We start from the raw sequence: 19,296 nt of genomic DNA on the forward strand, positions 1-19,296 counted from the left end.
GCCACGGTACAACATCATAGGAATATGAATAATCATCTGCCACGTATCCATCATGAAACAGATCCAACAGTCGACAAGGCAAGGAGCACCTGATGCAAAGACTACTGCGAAGCACAATAGGAAATCAGGAAGCTTGCTTTATCCCATCCCAAGATAGATCTCAAATGGACGGAGAGGATGAAACCCTCTGATAAAGAAGTGACAGCTGTCTGACGCGTGCAGACTGCCCAACCACCCGCATTAAAAGCTCTAAACCTGGGATACGTGTCAAACTCCCTATGGAGGAAGAGGAGGCGAGTCATCAGTGCAACATATTACCGTTGAAGGCATCAGATCGTCACGAAGATAGTCATCGGAATCGGCACACCAACCAATACGATAAGTGACAGTTGTATCAGTGAGGAGAGACTCACGTAAGAAATCTATAAATACCCTACACGGCCTTTGAGGAGGAGGTCGACCAATTTTAGGAGAGAGAACTATTGTTAGTTAGAGAGTGAAAACACTAGGTATAAGTTTTATTCATCTCCCTATATCTTCGTTCCTTATTCAGAGTCATTGGACTAAATATTGTAATTCTATTCAATCCATAGTTAAAAACCTAACATCCCGTGGACGTAGACCTTAGTGCTGAACCACGTAAATCATCGTCTCATTTACATTCTGCACTTGACTTTTTAATTAGTTTTTATCTTATGTTTTCATTAACGATCTTATACTTGTATCTATGATGCAACGTTGAAGCAAAACGATGACGAGCCCGCATGCTCAGAGTTTCCATCCTAGTTTAACCATCTTTTCATCTTTGCATTTCAAATATTTTATTTCAATAATACTGCGAATATTGATTGTGTACTCGATGCTATCTTCGTTGCATCTATGTTCACAATCCCCAAATTTGGACGGGACATACCCAAAGGTAATAAAGTTTCATAAGATTTGTGGAAATTATAAGGCACCTTCAAGTTGACACCTTGAGAAAATTGTGTATGTCATGCTTTTATGTAGTTGCACCAATAAGGAATCATCGAGGGGCTAAGATATTTGCGATCAACACAAGGAACAAAGAAGCTGTGAAAAACAGATTCAGACTCACCTTGTAGATGTGCTACGAAGAACCTAATTTTGTACGACGCATGCCATGCCATGCCATCTTTTGGATTCATTGAAATACACTCCACTATTTTCTCTTCAATTTCTGAGGCATCTCATCTTTGTTTTGTATTGTCAGAATGCTCAAATTTTTTACAGGAATAATAAAATTCTACGCGTGGAAAATCATTTTATTCTATTAGAATGTTGTGAATTGGGAGCATTATAATTTTTTTGAGCATATTGGCAAGGACAAGACAGTCATGAACTCCATTTCTCATGTTCGACAGTTTTTAACACCTCATTTGCTAAACATGAGAATGATGTTGCCGTATCCTCCATTTTCGTTGTTTGAACATTGATACCCTAAAACAACAAGCAAAAGCAGCAAAGTATCTCAAAAACAAATGGGTAATATGGGTAGAAGTTTTAAAATGTACTGGATTTTGTTACATTATTATCATTTGAAATCCACCCTTGGGCTTCGCCGTGTGAGTGAAGAATGTCACTTTAAGCATGTGAGAATAAGCATGTTAACGGATCCAACCTCTACATAACTATGCACACTGGTTTGATACTACTAGCATTCTATCAGTTTTCTACCCCTAAGCAAAAGAAGTTGTATATTTGGTACGCTAGTATCTTTATAGTTGTAGTTACAATACAAAGAAGTTTTCTATTTCAAAATTGGATCAACCATTAGCCAATACAACTAAAATAAAGCAATAAGACTGGAGTAGGCAACCGTATGACAACTACTTTTATATGTTGTAGAAACAGGAGTGGTTAGTGAACAAGATTTTGGGTTTTGATCCATTCAGCTGTATATTTGAAAGACTGGTAAAAAAAAAAAAAAACCTCAACTTCCTCAAATTTTCATAAAGCTTGCTTTGGGCCTTTTTAGCTTCGCTAGTTCCTGGGTCAAGAGAAAATAAACTTGTATCATTTGCCACAAGGGAAAGGTTGATCTCCCCTCAACCAGCGGTACCATAAATCACACTAGATGAAGTAAACCCGCATCCTTTCTTGATTTCGTAAATTGAACCGTTGTTTTTATCTTTTCTGACCCACTTTTCCAAGCTTCATTCTCTATTTTAGCATGAGTCTTTCGTTTTTAACCATTTTCTTGTTTCAGTTTGCCTGTAATTTCAATAGGAAAATATGGTTGATACCTAATGGTAAATATGGTTATAGTGTTATAAAAGAAATGGTTCATACTGTCATTGTTGTCGAAAGATTCATAAACTGTAAATCATTACCAGTGCAAGTTCCCCAAAAAAATGTATCCATGGCTTGAAATCTACTTGCCAACTTTTGATTATTTAGTCCAGGAATCATATTATTTACTCCCCCTTGGGCTTCTCTAGTATCAATATCATCTTTACAGAAAGTAACCAACATATACAATGGGATGTTCTTCTCATTGCGATCAAGTTAAACACTGATAGATCTATACTTAGCTCAACACTTTAAATGAAGTCACATTTATTGCAGTAAATGAAGTCATATTTATGGCTAGGTTAACACTTTTCTTACATAAGTAATCATTGTTATTCATTACAGTACTTAATTAGTGACATTATAATTGATTGAAAATTTGAAATATTTAAATCGAGGAAAACAAAAGATTGGCTATTACTCTGCTAAACCCAAAGTTTGATTCCCTTTCTCTTTTTGGTAAGTCTTGTAAACTAGGGTAGGAAAGTCATGATGATAAAACAAGTGACGATGCGTGTTTCTGAGATAGAATTTAATTCAAAGCAACTTTTTGAAACACCAGTTGCAGAGTACAACAGAGAGGGAAATAAACATATATAAAGAGATTTTGATTTTGCTTACGGTGTTTGTTGCAGTACGGAGACCATCTCCCTTTTCGTTGATGTAAACAACTGTCATTGATGTATCTCTGTTTTGACATTACAGAATTAGTATTTTATGAAGGGTGAAATATGCCATTACAGAATTAGTATTTTATGAAGCATGAAATATGCCCTAAATATATTGACCTTTCTCCTCAAAAAAAAAATGAAAAAAAAAGAAATATGCCCTAAATATAGATTCTAATGGTACTGATTGAGGATGAATAAACATCAACATAATGTTGTCAATCGATCGAGATCCAAAGTTATAAAATCGTATACACTCTTTTGTATAACAACTTATGAAGAAACTAGTCTGATATCTAAACTTGTGAATTTATAAACATATCTTCTTCTTTTTTTCCAGATAAAAGAATCCAAAAATTAGAAGGTCTAGTCCTATTTGTTACATACAAAACTATGATGCAACTTTTTAAATGAGAGAAATAATCATGAGGTAGCAGGTTTTCATAAAATAAAAAATAGCTAGCTAAGGTAACCAACAATTTATAGATCTAAGATGATCAGTAGTAGCTTCTTCTGATTCTCTTATATATACACAAAGAAAAAGCAAGAACGATTTGCTTGTAGATTAAGCAGGTTTGAAATATATTTAGTACCCATATTTTAAAAACTTAAGATCATCAGCAATACCAAATTACAAAGATAAATAAGATATTTGAGAAACTTAAGTTCACAAAACACAACAAAATAATCTTTATATCAAGAACAAAAATTAGAGATTATATACCTTATTTTTCTTTAAAAGAAAGGATATGAAAGTTATATCCAATTATTAAACTCCACTGTTAAAACTTAGCTTCTTCTTCTGCATCATGTTTCATATAAAGATATTTATACGGAGAAGTGGGAGATATTCTTAACACAAAAAGAAAATAAGTGAAGAAATATGAAACAACGAAAAATGCCAATCACGATAGAGAGATGTTGTTGCGAGAGAGTGAGAGATCCCATTTTTATATAGGATTTTGAGATTGCTATTGCCTTCCGTACTGTCACGTGAATTTTCCCACCTTCCTTGGTTAACTAACTACAACAATTACTAACCATGTAGGTCTATATTTGTTGATGGGAAACTACTAACCATTTTGAATAATTGGAATCGTATTTCCCTCCCTAGTGGTACGAGTATGCTAATTAAATTCTTTTATATTAGTACAATATTATAAGCTCTTATTAATCGATTTCCATCTCATAATTTGTATACATACATGATCCATTCCAGTACTAATTAATTGATGACCTTTGAGTCGTGCATTGAATATATTTTATCCTTACTGATTGTTAAGATCAATGTTCACTTGTTGTGTATGAATTGAAGACTGGTACAAGATGGTAGAACCTGAGCTTATAAGAATAAACCAGCCAGGATTATATGTGTGTGCATTAATATGGTTGTTATGTGCATGTTTTGGTTTTAGTTGTAATATTACATCCATACCGGTTGCTATACCTGTTAACTTGAAATGAATGTTATACTGCAATTAACTACCCCAAGAATCCACACACAACACTTCACTTCTTACAAATATATTTTTTTGGTTTTGTGGTTTGCAAACAGAGATGACATCCCTGAGTTACCTCATTATGTAATGGTGTTAGTTTGTTAGGAGGATTGATTATTGGAACATCTTGCATACCCTGTTGAGTTCGTCTCCTACACTTGATCTGGGTTCCTCAAATGTTACATCTGAATCATCCTTGGTTTACTCCTTTCATAACCGAGCTAAAGAAACCCTGAAAAGTCGATTGATTTCTTATGTGAAAATTTCAAAAGATTATTGTTACCTTCTTCATTTTTAATGGATAACGGGTACATGTCTTTCTTGCTGAACTAACATTCTCTCCTCATAGACTAGAATAATATGCTCTAAAATCGTGAAAGTGAGAAGGAAAATTAACATGTAATATCTGGAAAATAAACCAAGAGAATATGTAATATTTTGCACATAATAAGCGCTATAATTAGTACTTTCACCAACAAAGAGAACCAAACCCTTGGAGAAAGGAATGCGTCCAATAGATCCAATTGATATCAAAATAAGGGAGAGTCATCTTGCCAGTATAAAATGCAAGACAAAAAGAAAAAAGAAAAAAGAAAAAAAAACAATGAAGGTAGTTTGCAACGTCGTCCCCTGAAGAACTAGACTTATGAGACTCTATGCTTTTTGGTGGAACTTGAACCAGGAGCTAGACCTTTGGAGGAGGGAATGCGTCCAAAGTCATACTGTACTGATTGAACATCGTCGATTGTTTCCTCAGACATTTTACGACACACAAAATTTTTAGTCTCTGCAATCCATCGAGTTGAATTCGTATTGGCAATGAACCAGATTTCTTTCCAACTACCAATGAACGCGTCTCCTGTTTTCTTCTTCAGTTCAGAAACATGAGTCGCAAAGTCAATACAAATTGAAACTTCCTCCGCAATATCAACCTAATTTATTTCAGTTGTAACATGTTTTTTCAAATAATTGAGGAAAAACTTCTTCATCTCTTTGTCAACAGATCCTGCAATACTGAATTGTGAAGCATTTGTACGTACTATTAAATTTTTCTACATTATCTTGCTTGAGAGTGAATTTGTGAATATTCGGGATGCCATAGTCCAACATGGTGGTAGTGAAGGTAGACTTGATATTGACTTCTATTGTAGGTGCTCATGGTCGTTATTTTCTAGATGGGTGTGCTTTTGTTGATGTATATCTGTTTTGACATTAAAAAATTAATATTTTATGAAGGATGAAATATGCCATTACACAATTAGTATTTTATGAAGGATGAAATATTCCCTAAATATATTAACCTTTCTCCTAAAAAAAAAGAAAAAAGAAATATGCCCTAAATAGAGATTCTAACGGTACTGATTGAGGATGAATAAAAATCAACATAATGTTGTCAATCGATCGAGATCCAAAGTTAGAAAATCTTGTATAACAACTTTTGAAGAAACTAGTATGATTTCTAAACTTGTGAATATATATATTTACAGAGAAAAGAACCCAAAAATTAGAAGGTCTAGTCCTATTTGTTACATTCAAAACTACGATGCAAATTTTTAAATGAGAGCAGAAATCATGAGGTAGTATATTTTCCGAAAATAAAAAATAGCTAGCTAAGGTAACCAACAATTTATAGATCTAAGATGATCAGTAGTAGCTTCTTCTAATGGTCTTATATATGCACAAAGAAAAAGCAAGAACGATTTGCTTGTAGATTAAGCAGGTTTGAAATATATTTAGTACCCATATTTAAAAAACTTAAGATCGTCAGCAATACCAAATCAAAAAGATAAACAAGATATTTGAAAAACTTAAGTTCATAAAACACAACAAAAAAATCTTTATATTAAGAACAAAAATTAGAGATTATATACCTTATTTTTCTCTAAAAGAGAGGAGATGAAAGTTACATCCAATTCTTAAACTCCATTGTTAAAACTTAGCTTCTTCTTCTTTATCATGTTTCATATGAAGATATTAATACGAAGAAGCAGGACATATTCTTAATACAAAAATAAAATAAGTGAGAGAAATATGAAACAACAAAAAATGCCAATCACGATAGAGAGATATTGTTGGGAGAGAGTGAGAGATCCCATTTATATATAGGATTTTGAGATTGTTATTGCCTTTCATACTATCACGTGAATTTTCCCACCTGTCCTTGTGTACTAACTACAATAATTATTAACCATGTAGGTCTATATTTGTTGATGGGAAACTACTAACCATTTTGATTAATTGGAATCATATCTCCCTCCCTAGTGGTACGATTATGCTAATTAAATTCTTTTGTATTAGTACAATACTATAAGCTCTTATTAATCGATTTCCATCTCATAATTTGTACATACATGATCCATTCCAGTACTAATTAATTGATGACATTTAAGTCGTGCATTGAATATGTTTTATCCTCACTGATTGTTAACATCAATTTTCACTTGTTGTGTATGAATTGAAGACTGGTACAATATGGTACAACCTGAGCTTATAAGAATAAACCAGCCAGGATTATATGTGTGTGTATTAATATGGTTGTTATGTGCATGTTTTGGTTTTAGTTGTAACATTACATCCATACCGGTTGCTATAACTGTTAACTTGAAATGAATGTTATACTGCAATTAACTACCCCAAGAATCCACACACAACACTGATTGAACATCGTCCATTATTTCCTCAGACATGATACCCAATATTTTCAGTCACTGCAATCCACCGAGTTGAATTCGTATTGGCAATGAACCAGATTTCTTTCCAACCACCAATGGATGCGTCTCCTGTTTTCTTATTCAGTTCAGAAACTTGAGTACGTAAAGAAGCTGAAATTGTAGTTTAGGTTTATATTGAATCACAAGGAATGGAATTGTAGTTGTAGTTTGGGGTTGTGTTGAAATTCGGGGAAAGAAGAGAAAAGATGATTGTTGGTTTGATTGACTAACGGTTGTTAAACCTTGATTATACCTAGTTTAATTATTCTTGAGAGCCTTCTCTTCCGACATAAGGTCACTCAAACTAGATCAACGGATTAATGGTTGTTCATGTCTGTTTTCAGATCTGACGTTGACTTGTGATCATTCATTGTTAGGAAACTCCGTTCTGTGTGTGATTGATCATAAGTTGGAATCAAGTTTGGTTGTGCAGGTACAAAATATGACATTGAATATTTTAAGATAAGAAGATTTCTTATTGCTTTCGAATCTTTGTGATTTAACTTCGTTCACAAACGTGATCGGCTGGGTTCCGACTAGATCTTGTTTATATTTGATGGAAAATTGATTGACTACTCGTATTGTATTGGCAAGCTATCATTTGGTGGTATTTTTCAGTATCCGAATCTGATAGTCTGTATACCTTGATATGGTTATCTTGGTAGATCTTACCCAACAAAGGAGTTTATTAAATTAAACGGAAGATCCTTTGTTGAACCCAACAATATAATCTATGATTTACTTCTTGAGATTGGAGGAGTGGTTACTAAGCAAATTAGTCTTTTACTATTTAAGAAGACGATCCAAAAGAGTTGAGTGCTTGAAGTCTTCACAACGGCTAACACAACTTAAGATAATGGACTCTATCTTAGAATTCATGTGCATTGGCCAGATTGGTTGTAGGCGTAGGGATACTGGAAACTAGGTAACTAGGGGCATTTTACTTGGTCTCAACTATATGATATAGAAAGATTTGGCGCCACTCACTAAATTCTGTGGTTAATGATATTTGTAAATCGGTGGTTCCTGTTTGGAGAAGAATCAACGGAATAACTAATAGCATAAAAACAGATCCCAGTGAAGTATATAGGAAAAACTGATATGCTTCCTTGAAGTGTTTCTTGTATAACGACTTAATACTGGGAGTATTCAAAACTGGACTAAGTCCCGTGGTTTTTCTGCATTTGCAGTTTCCTTTTTAATAAAATATTGTTGTGTCTTTGCTTATACTTTCTGCAATTATAATTATGTTTTAGTTATAATTAAAAATAAATAAACTAAATGTTAATCCAACACTTAGGTTGATCCATACAGTTAGGTTCGGTTTCGAACTAATATTAACACCAAGTGTATACCTTGTTGTTGTCATCTTCTTGACAGTCTTTATCTATATTAATCACACAAGATATCAAACTTATAGATGAATAACGAAAGATTGTGGTACTTGGTACCCTCATCATTTCACCAGTTGTACCGGACTAACCCACTTGCTATCAGAAATTGGGTAGATTATCCCACACTTTTCAATTTGAGTATCTCTTTCTTCACAACCTCCATCATAAGGTTAAGTCTACGTTGAGCATAACGTACCGACTTCATGTTGTATTCCTTTACAATTCTTATGCATGAACATGGATGGGATAATTCCTTTGATTATGCAATTATCCATCCAAAGGTCGTTTTGTGCTCTTTCATTTTGATTTAATAAAATGACCTTCTTGTACCAGTGTGAGGTTCTTCGCAATGATCACCGAAATCTCATCTTCATCTCCTAAGAAAGATATTTCAAATGGTTCAAAAGTGCCTTTAATTCTAGTTTAGGTGCCTGCACAATAGATGGTACAAGTAATTCATCATTCACAATTCCTTGGATCCGAATTGGACAAGCCATGAACGTACAATTGAATGTTCTTTTGTACACCAAGTTCATCCTCATGACTCAATTCCACTATTTGTTGTGCTAATGAACCAATCACATCAATTGAGAAAACGAAGTGTGCATCACTTGGGTAGTGCATGACTTCAAATATTTGAAGTGTATTATCTACTTGTCAAATTCCATAGTGAGCGTACCACTATCAACATCAATGTTCGTTTTTGCGGTCTTCATAAACGACCTCCTAAGAAGTAGCGAAGCAGACGAACAATCCATAAAATATAGGTCCCATCCTTATCACGATCCATAAAACACCATGCCACTGTGAATGATTGCTTGTCCGAGGTTTGTCCTACAATGTTCAACAAAGGCATGTTGTACCTATTCGTCTTGTAAGTACAATCCATGAACAAAACTTGGTAAAAGCACCAGACCAATTGAATCATATCGGGATGCGCAAGAAAAATATGATGCACCCTCCCCTCCAGTGACTCATGGTGTCTCACCGTGTAGTTGTATTCGTGGGCCAATCATTATGATTCTTCCATTACCTTTCTTCCATCCCATTCAATTATTTTGGTAGTTGCTTTGGCCGCATAAATTGTAGACAATGAAGAAAGGGTCATCCCTCTTGAACTTACTAATGACCTTACTTGGTTTAATTCCCCAACTTGTTCGAACTCATGCGGTTTCAACTTGGAAACTTGGGGGTGTCCAACAAGACTTTCCGGATCTTTATGGTTATGCCAACCAATAACAACTCTATTCATTCTCCACATGTTATTCGTGTGTACGTTCCTCCAAAAAATAATCTTGAATGGGTATCCACACTTCTTTGACTTCGTCTTGTACACCCTATTCGTCTTCTTAGCATACACATAACCCTTTCTCTTATGACTTACGTCCAACCCGCTACACTCGCAAACTATTTCAAACCGCGAAGGTTTTTGTTGGGTGTTTTTCACTAGAACACACATCTTCTCTTTTGCTTTTTCAAGCACCCAATTGATTGCTCCGTCTTTTTCAAACCATTCCAAATCATTAGCATAATGTGCGGAAGTATCAAGACCCCTAACACTGTGAGCTTTAGGATGATCCATCATCGGTACCAATACAATCTACAAAACGTCCCAAGTTAGTTGATATATACTACCATAGTCGGCAAGGTCCATATATAAAACAACAACGACCAAAGAACATCCGGCAGGGTCGAAGAATACAATAATGACGACCAAACAACGGCGGTAAGGTCGACATATTCAAAACAATGACGGATAAAGCATATTTCACAACCTAGTTCTCTGTGCTGCAAAAGACATTTAACCGACGAGTTTCATATTTTCGATGATGACGACTTCAACAAGGGAAATTAGTCGGTACATTTGTATTTACAAAAAATAGTGACGACTAAAATACTGCTCATGAAAAGTCGTAGCATTTGGTAATCAAAACCAAACCGACTATAGTAGTTGGCAGGGTTAGACCGATGATCGACCACGACGATACAAGGCTACAAAATGTGGAAAAAAAAACCAAAATCCATCATTTGCATGGAAAAATCACAATCTTCACCACGTAATACCTGATTACTTGCAGCTCTCTTTTCTTCTTCTGGGTCATTAGATTCTACGTTTGGCTGAAGTCATTCATCACTTCCATATCCATCTTGAGTTAGAGAAAATAAAAGTGAGGATCATGCATATAATCCATTTGATCATGATTCGGTAGATCATCATACAAGTATTCATTTGTAGGAGGAAAATTAGAAGACTCCCCCACTTCAAAATCAGGATTAGAATCACTCATCTCATTCATCTAACAAAACACCTAACTTTCCCCCCCGAAAACTTCTTCTACTACTTCACTATATTTCTCACTCTCAATTATTTCCAAATCTAATCATTCACTCTATTTCTCACTCTCAATTATTTCCAAATCCAATCATATAAATCAACTAACTAATCTAACTAATTAACTAATCTAATCATATCAATTAAATTAGTGTTAATCATTACATGTGCAATTTAGCCATTTAGAAAATAAATGGTCAAGAGGTGTTCTGTTTTACTTCAAAATGACCCGCGTTTCGTCTCATTAAGTTAGAACTTGTTTAGTCCAGTAAACCCGACCCGGATAAATGGCTAGTCCAGCGGGAAAACATATTTACTCGCTAGTCCAAAAAAGTTTTGAAAAGAGTAAAATTACTCTACTAACCCTAACATATAATATTATGTATATTAATACGTATATATGTTACTACATATAGTATGTAATAACTAGTAGTAATATGTAGTAACTAGTATACTAGTAGTAATATGTTATATATTGGTACTACATGTTAATATGTAGTACGTTATATATTGATACTACATATTAATACGTTATTAATATGTTATGTTAAATACTGTTATGTTATGTATTGATATGTAGTATGTTATATCTCAATATGTATATGACTACATATTAATATGTAGTACGTTATATATTGATACTACATATTAATATGTAGTATCAATATGTTATGTTATGTATTGATACTACATATTGATATGTAGTATGTAGTATGTTATATATCAATATGTAGTATGTTATATTTGATATGTTATACTACATATCAATATGTAGTATGTTATATATTGATATGTATTATGTTTGATATGTAATATGTTATATATTGATACTACATATTGATATATAGTATGTTATATATTGATATGTAGTATGTTATGTATTGATACTACATATCAAAAAATTGTTATATATTGATACTACATGTTACTACTAGTACTAGTTACTAGTATACTAGTATATAGTATACTGCTAGTATATACTAGTATACTAGTTACTATTAGTATAGTATATTAGTAGTAACTAGTATAGTAAAGTAGTTACCTAATTTACTAGTAACAAATTAGTAAGATATTTTTGTTACTACTAGTATAGTACATATTAATATGTAGTATCACCGTATTGATATTACTAGTATGTAGTAACATATTACTAGTAACATTTACATGTGTTGATACTAATTAGACCTGGAAGGTGTTTTAGGTATTTAGAAAATACACTTTATAATCTCCACGAAGTTTTTGGACTAGAGAGTAAATAATTTAGTCCAAAACATGTTTTTAGACTAGGGAGTAAATGTTTTTCACGGATGGACTAGCCATTAACTGGGTCATGAAAAATTGAACTAAACAGTAATTCCGACTTAAGTATACTCCAATTAATTTGGGTAGACCCCAATTTGATCAAGTTTCAGAATGTGCTCATTTTCTCACTGGTGTTCAGAGCTTTGTAATATATGAATATATTCCCGAAATAACAGCAACTACCCTTCCGTTTCTTTCTCTTTTAATACTGTTTCTTTTCACTTTGTTTTTTTGTTTTCTATAAATGTTGACTGGATATAGATTCTACTTTGAAGCACTTGTTGCAGGAGATGGGTGCGAGCGCGAGACTGTTGGTTTTGACCAGAACAATCTAGTCAGAGAGAGAGACCACATTCAATTGGAAAGGCAACAAATATCGGGGATGCGACCTTGGCGTGACACGTGCATTCTACATGAAGATACTTTTTATCCGGATTCTAGTGAATTGGGACTCTAGAGTCTAGACAGAAAGAGAGAGAGACAATATTAGCAACTCAGTTGGAACTTCCAGCAAGTGCCTTTTTTATTTCATATTAATCTCCTCCATTTCTCGTTTTTTTTTCTTAAACGATTTTATTCCAAATATTTCAAAGTGTTTTCTAACTTGTGGGTTTGATTATATTATTTTTAGGAAGAATCCGGTGAAACATTCAGGCATGAACCTCCTAACTGCAGATCGTTTGCCATTGCAGGCAAAGCTGGTGGAGATAAATGGAGATCCATGTCTCATGCTGTAAGTACTTTCTGCTAGAAGAATAAAACATTTTTTTCTTCAAAGGTATTTATAAACCCAAAGCAGAAGCAAGGAAGACTCACTATATCAAGAACTTACAAGCTTACAACAAGAAAATGGAGTATTTTTCCTTTTCCTTCTTTTTTTGTTGTTGTTGTTTGCATTTTCCCTTTCAATAATCTTTTCTTTTGAGACTTTGTCAGGATAAACGAGTAGCTTCTGATGAAGATGAATCAGATTCAGACGAGAGTGAAGAGGTATTCCTTTACAAACGCTAATTTCATTGTTATAAAATTCATGAAATGTTTTGTTTCAACAATTAGTTGAAACTATATGGCTGCTTCAAAACCATGGCACTGGCCTACTGGTGATGGGGTTAATATTTTTATACGGCTTCACAATTGTATCCCCCTTAACGAACAGTGCACGACCTACACGACATCCATACATACGAAACTGGTCAAGCACATCATTTGGTGCTTTCCAATAGAACCACTTTCTCTCTTTTAAAGAACGCTAGTTGCGAAACTTAATGTCTCTGGTCGTGTTATTGTCGAATTTGATACTCACTGCATTAGCTGTTAAACTGCTAAAAAGTCTGAATTGTGTTTAAAAAAGTAAAATGCTTTAAGGTGATGGGAAAATAAATTGACATTGTCTTTAACTCTCTAATTAGACATGGTAAATTCTCCTTGAGCTCTTTCTGATATTTTTAGGAAGACTATTCTCTATGATTATATTGTGAGGTATTTACCATTGATACGCTACCTAAGATTCAAGTCTTTACTCTGAAGTGCATTGATAACGTACGATCTCGTAAAGCTATAATCACATCTATGTTGGATGATATTATCTGGGTCTCATATATGTTTGAGGCTGAAACCTTAGATCAGATATCATAGGATAGAATCTGCGTTCTGTGTAGACACAACCATCTTAACACAGGGCTTTCCAATTGGATTCCTAATCCTGAGATAAACCTCCTGATATTTATGTTATTGTTGTTGAAGACCTGAACATGACACTTTTGCTGTCTCTTAATAACCATGGTAGAGCACTGTGAGCTGTATATAATCATACTGTCATCTGTCACTAGGGATCATAGGTGTGATATCAGTGAACCTCGTAGCAATTTTGAGTAGTGCAAAACTTGGAAACATTATCTAGGATTCAAGTCTTCGTTCGGAATTGCATTCATAATATTCCCTACGGTAGATCTAAAACTACATTTTGTTCGCATGACATGTGTTGTATCCCATTCGTGGTTCTGAAGCTGAAACTTTGTCAATTATAAGATTTTACCAGAAATGTGAGAATAAATTTCTTTAATTTCAGGTTAAGTAATCACGCTATTAGTGTTAGTTGAAGTTTATGCAGTTTCTGCCAATATGGTTCATGATGGAAACCATAAGCATATAACAAAGAATTTGTTCTTACAAAGAATCCTGCCACTTAAGAAATTATTGACTTGGTATTAGATTTTTTATTTGTTGTGCAGGTTGTTAACTCATTTTCGGATACAGTCAAACCCAAAAGACCAGCAATTGCCTTTTTCTGTTTCATGTAATTCTCTCCAATGCTCATAGTTTCTATAAGTTCCTCAATGTCTCTCTTTTCTTACTTATGCTTGACTGATTTTTCCAGGGAAGAATCTAGACAAACATATAAGAATGAACATCCTAACAACAAGGCAGTCATCGTTGTATGTTAACTCTACAGTTCCACCTGTCTTTTTTGTCTTTAAATTTAATTTTTTACCGGGCTTTTATATTTGTTATTTTGCCTTTTCCTTTCCACTTAAAGTAGATAGGCAAAGCTGGAGGAGGTAAATGGAAATCATTGTCTGGTGCTGTAAGTGATTTCTTTAGGGACAGAAGTTTCATTTTCATAAAAATCTTGGAACTTTATTTGGTTAAATTTAACATTTGTCTGTGAAAAAATAAATACCGGAAGTAGAAAATGGTTTTCTTAATATAATTTTCTGATGTCTTTTATTTTCACTACTCATTTGTGTGCATTGTTCTTTCAATATATTTTTTTTATTGTTGTCATGATTTGGTAGAGTGAAGGAGTCAGACGAATCATTTGACTTCAACAAGTCAGACGAATCAGAGTCCGATGAAGACAATGAAAGCGAAGAGGTATTTCTTTACAGACCCTAGTTTGATATTTTTCGTAGAAATTCATTGAAAGTTTTCTTTCAACAGTTAGTTGAAACTGTGTTCAATCAAGAACCGGGGTTGCTAAGAGTAGCCTTAAACCCGAAACCCTGTATGCTTCAAAACCTTTAGTGCTCGATGGTTTGACCTTTGGGTCCCTGGGAATGGGGCCAATATTAGAATATGGCTAAACAATTGGATTCCTAGTCAAGTCTCGTGCAATGACGAACCTTCTGATGCTGATAGTGTTGCTGTATTGTCGGAGACTTGGTGACCCGCTTGTCATTGCATCAGCTGCTATGGTGCTCAAAAACTTGATTTTTTATATTGTCATGAAATGTCAAATAGAATAAACTATTAAAACTTCTTCATTAGCTCTTTATGTTCCTTCTGTTTTTTGCTCGATGCTCTGTGATGATATTGTTAGGTTTAGAGTATGAATACATTGTGTAAATTCCAATCTTTACTGGGAAATGCATTCATAACAGCCTACAGTACCAAGTAAAGCTAAAATCAGATGCATGTTGCACAATATTATACGGTTCAAACATAAAAGCTGTCATCTTAAATTATTTGTTTGTTAAGTATGAGTTGTAGTAAATGTTTGGAAATCAAATTCTTAATAATTGCAACAACTTCATAACCAGGATCCATTTCTTCAAGGACTGAATAAACTCTGGTTGTCACTACACGATTAAGAACAATATAGAAGTAATACTATTACTATGCGTAGGGTTCCTGAACTTTGTGTCTTTGTGTATTGCTCTATCTGGAGAATAAAATATGCAAAGCAGCAAAGACTCATAAAACAATATCTTCGACCATATAACAACTGTTATTACGGTCGCCAGGTTCACTCACTAAATGCCAAGCATTGTTGGATAACAACTCTTAAATGCAACTGAAAAGCCGTTGGTTGGAAAAACCTTCCCCAGACTTGTTTGGCGAAAATAACTGGACTATTACTAACAGAAGGATCATTGTTTATTGTTTCGATCATGTAGGTAGATTGGCACAGACCTAAAGTGCCTACCAGCGCCTATTCCATTTTCATGTACCTCTCTCTATTCCTCAAATTGTTCCTCATTTTTTTAATACAGGTCCTATCTTTTTCTCATTTATATGTTTGATATTTGTTTGTTTTTCTAGGGAAATATTCAGACAACTATACAAGGAAAAGCATCCGAACAATAGATCTGTCTGTGTTTTAAGTTATCACGGCAGATTTACCTCAATTTCTCTACATATCAGTTCCATTTGTGCTTATCATCTTATTTGCTTTACTTTATTTCAGAACCAAAAGGTAAGCAAAGCTGGGGGAGATGGATGGAAATCAATGTCCGATTCTGTAAATAGCTTCTCTTATGAAAAAAAATGTTTGATACGTTTTCCATTCCAATTAATGTTGGCTTTTGCTAGCTTTAACTTTTATTCTTATTACAGGAGAAAGCTCCTTGTGTAGCAACTGAAAAGCAAAGCAAAATCGAGTATCTCAAATACATGAGAGCGCATGAGAAGAAGATATAAAGCTGTGCAGCTTTGAAGGTGCGAACTCTTAAAGATACAGGAGTCAGTTTGGGGTTATCATTTCCTTCTACAAACATTCTTATGACATGATTAATGGATGATAACAGTGTAGAGGATGTTGAAGATGACAACAGTGAAGACGTTTTTTCTGCATAAAATAATTTCATAAGAATTCTTTTGGTTGCCGAAAGAGGATGAAGAGTAGAATGAGGTGAAGTAAAGAAGAAGATGATTTAGCTGGTGTAGTTGATCACTAATACTCTTGATTTAGCTGGTGTAGTTGAGTGTTTTCACATGTAGAAGCTTAAATCTCTGTAGTACAATCTTTATTCTTGTGTGTAAATTTCATGCGTGTAAATTTTAACCTTTTGCAGCTAAATTATTAATAGATTTTGTTGTAAATTACATTTATATATTCCCACTCCATGTACAATTCGATACAAATAACGTTTTAGAATTTCCCAGTTCAAAGATTTTGGTCAATGTCCTTCCCAAGGACATTGCGAGCTTAGACCCGGCAACTGACTTTAACTGTTGTTGGTTTATAATTAGTTTACAACTAGAGGTACTAAATGCTTTCTTGTCACATGGCCTCCTGTAAGTGCCAAAAAGTTTTTTTTTTCAAATTATGTCTTCATCTTCGGCCGCTAGATCCTGCAAAATTTCAACCTTCGTGTTTTATTTCGATTTTGATAATGGAAATGGGGAAAACAACTTTGGCAATCAAAGTACTAGAAACTCAGAGCTTCTAATCCTAATTTGAAAGAGCAAGATTTCTATACCATTAAGAGCATATTTCACTTCACATTCCTTCCCTTTATATTTTTTCTTCTTTTATATTTGCCGACTATGTCTATGATGAAATTACTTGTAGGTGAGATTAGGGAAGGAATGGAGAGAGTTGGGTTTGAAGTGGTGAGTTTAGATCTTCGGAAGACTCATCTTCCCTCTACAAATTAATATAATCTAGGTTTGGTTCTATACTACTGCAGAGTCACAAAGATGGCCTAGAGTGTAATAGTGTTGGAAGGTTCAAAGTGGATATCACCTCATTTGAATCGCTAGCATTGCCTTAGAGCAAGTCTTATGGTGGAATTCTTCCATCTTCCACGCTACCTCGGCACTTGGAACTGTGGATGGAAGCGCAAGTGTAATGGTGGAATAGTAAAACGCTATTCTTAATGGAGGTAAAAAAACGCCATTAAGAATGGAGCTAAAAAAACGCAATTAAGAATGGAGTTTTTTTCAGCCGTTAGATTTCAACAACTCATTTTGAATCTACGGATAAAAAAAAACGCAATTCTTAATGGCGTTTTTTTAGCGCCAATCTTATTTGCGTTTAGCGCTATTCTTATTGGCGTTTAGATGGATTCCACGAACCCTTCCACCAAACCATGGAACCCTCCTTGGATTTTTTGTGGAAAACCCCAACTTGGAAGCCATTAGACTTGACATTCCATGTTTTTTCCACACTTGGAATAAGTTGGATTCCACCATAAGACTTGCTCTTAATTGCACGTAGTCTATGTAATCGGTTGTTTGTTTGTTTTTTTCTTGCCTCAAGTCAGAGTGAGTCAGTACAAAATGACACCTGACTCAAATAGTTCCCGGTGAGATAATGAGCGGTTAGATTTCGGATCAGACATCAGAAAAAGAAAACAATGACTGACTAGGCATTGGAACTATTTGAGTCAATCTGGATCACTTATTTAGTTGACATGTTCTTTCATTCTGAAATGTGATTAATGTATTTTAAAGAAGACATTGAGTTAGTCGTCATTGATAAAGCTGGTAAAATGGATTTGTTGAGTTCATCATTTTTCCTGCTGTGTTAATAGCTAGCACTATGGAGAGCCATTTCCCTTCCCTATCCCGCAAATGTAAGGAAGGGATGGCACAAGGAAGGCAAGCTTGCTATGGTGTCCTCTCATCCCTTCCCTACACTAAGCGGGTACTCAGTACGTGTATGAACAGTGTCAAACGGGTACTCAGTACGCGTATAAGTCAACTCGTTGACTTGACCAAAAACGGGTACTCAGTAAGCGTTTCGTAGGTTTAAGTTCTCAGAACTTCGACCCAGTCGAGCATTTCTTCTTCTTTTCTAATTTTCATCACCTCAAAACCCTATCTAACCCCTCTTACCCCCTTTCGATCTTCATATTGATTCATTGCGATTCAATTGCTTAAATTAAAAGGGTTTGATCGTTACTACAAGGTGAAACAAATCCATTCTTCAATTTCAAATTTCATCCAAAAAATCATCTAAGGCGAGTGATTCTAATGTTAGGGTTTCCAATTAATTTGATTTTAATTTTGATGAAATTGTTGATATTAGTTTGGTTGATATGTAGTATACAATTCAATAACGTTATTAAAACATATATTTAGTGAAAAATCCATGATTATTTGTGTGTCTTGATTTATGTTTAATGAAACTAAGATATAAAAACTTGAGTGGTAGAGGATAAATATAAAAATCAAAGAGGTATAGTAAGATGAAGAGAAAGAAGAAATTAATTGATGTAAGAAGGAGAAAGTAAGAATCAATTGATTTGGTGTGGTTTGAGTAGAGAATTAGAGTGGTATTTATAGAGGATTTTGAAAAAATGGCCGTTGGGATCCGACGGTCTGGAAAATAGAACCGTTACTAGTGATGGATGG

At 34.3% G+C, this 19,296-nt stretch overlaps 1 protein-coding gene and 1 pseudogene across 7 annotated transcripts; both read left to right on the forward strand.

Annotated features, from left to right (window-relative positions):
- The first annotated feature begins 12,802 nt into the window (after nucleotides 1–12,802).
- Nucleotides 12,803–17,050, forward strand: LOC113332363 (HMG1/2-like protein). Of its 7 annotated transcripts, XM_026578911.1 has the most exons (8): nucleotides 12,803–12,949; nucleotides 13,153–13,206; nucleotides 14,448–14,512; nucleotides 14,594–14,651; nucleotides 14,756–14,800; nucleotides 15,012–15,090; nucleotides 16,113–16,162; nucleotides 16,258–17,050. In XM_026578911.1, exons 1-6 carry the CDS (start codon nucleotides 12,938–12,940, stop codon nucleotides 15,036–15,038), a joined length of 261 nt encoding a protein of 86 aa, XP_026434696.1. In that variant the 5' UTR covers nucleotides 12,803–12,937; the 3' UTR covers nucleotides 15,039–15,090; nucleotides 16,113–16,162; nucleotides 16,258–17,050. The 7 variants fall into 7 exon arrangements, with proteins under 7 accessions (XP_026434696.1, XP_026434727.1, XP_026434719.1 ...); XM_026578942.1 differs by having other exon boundaries at nucleotides 14,756–16,162; nucleotides 16,258–16,653; nucleotides 16,743–17,050; XM_026578934.1 differs by having other exon boundaries at nucleotides 14,756–16,162; nucleotides 16,258–16,411; nucleotides 16,552–17,050.
- Nucleotides 17,051–17,336: 286 nt separating this feature from the next.
- LOC113349986 overlaps nucleotides 17,337–19,296 on the forward strand; it is a 36,899-nt pseudogene continuing 34,939 nt past the window's right edge.

This window comes from Papaver somniferum, chromosome 1 (genome assembly GCF_003573695.1).
Source record: "Papaver somniferum cultivar HN1 chromosome 1, ASM357369v1, whole genome shotgun sequence".
NCBI classification, from domain to species: Eukaryota; Viridiplantae; Streptophyta; class Magnoliopsida; order Ranunculales; family Papaveraceae; genus Papaver; species Papaver somniferum.

Bases quoted from the DNA above. Each gene is read 5' to 3' on its own strand.
- LOC113332363 (XM_026578923.1), top strand. The intron at 13,207-14,447 runs GTATTCCTTTAC...TTTGTTGTGCAG, and splicing joins ATTCAGACGAGAGTGAAGAG to GTTGTTAACTCATTTTCGGA. The intron at 14,513-14,593 runs GTAATTCTCTCC...TGATTTTTCCAG, and splicing joins ATTGCCTTTTTCTGTTTCAT to GGAAGAATCTAGACAAACAT.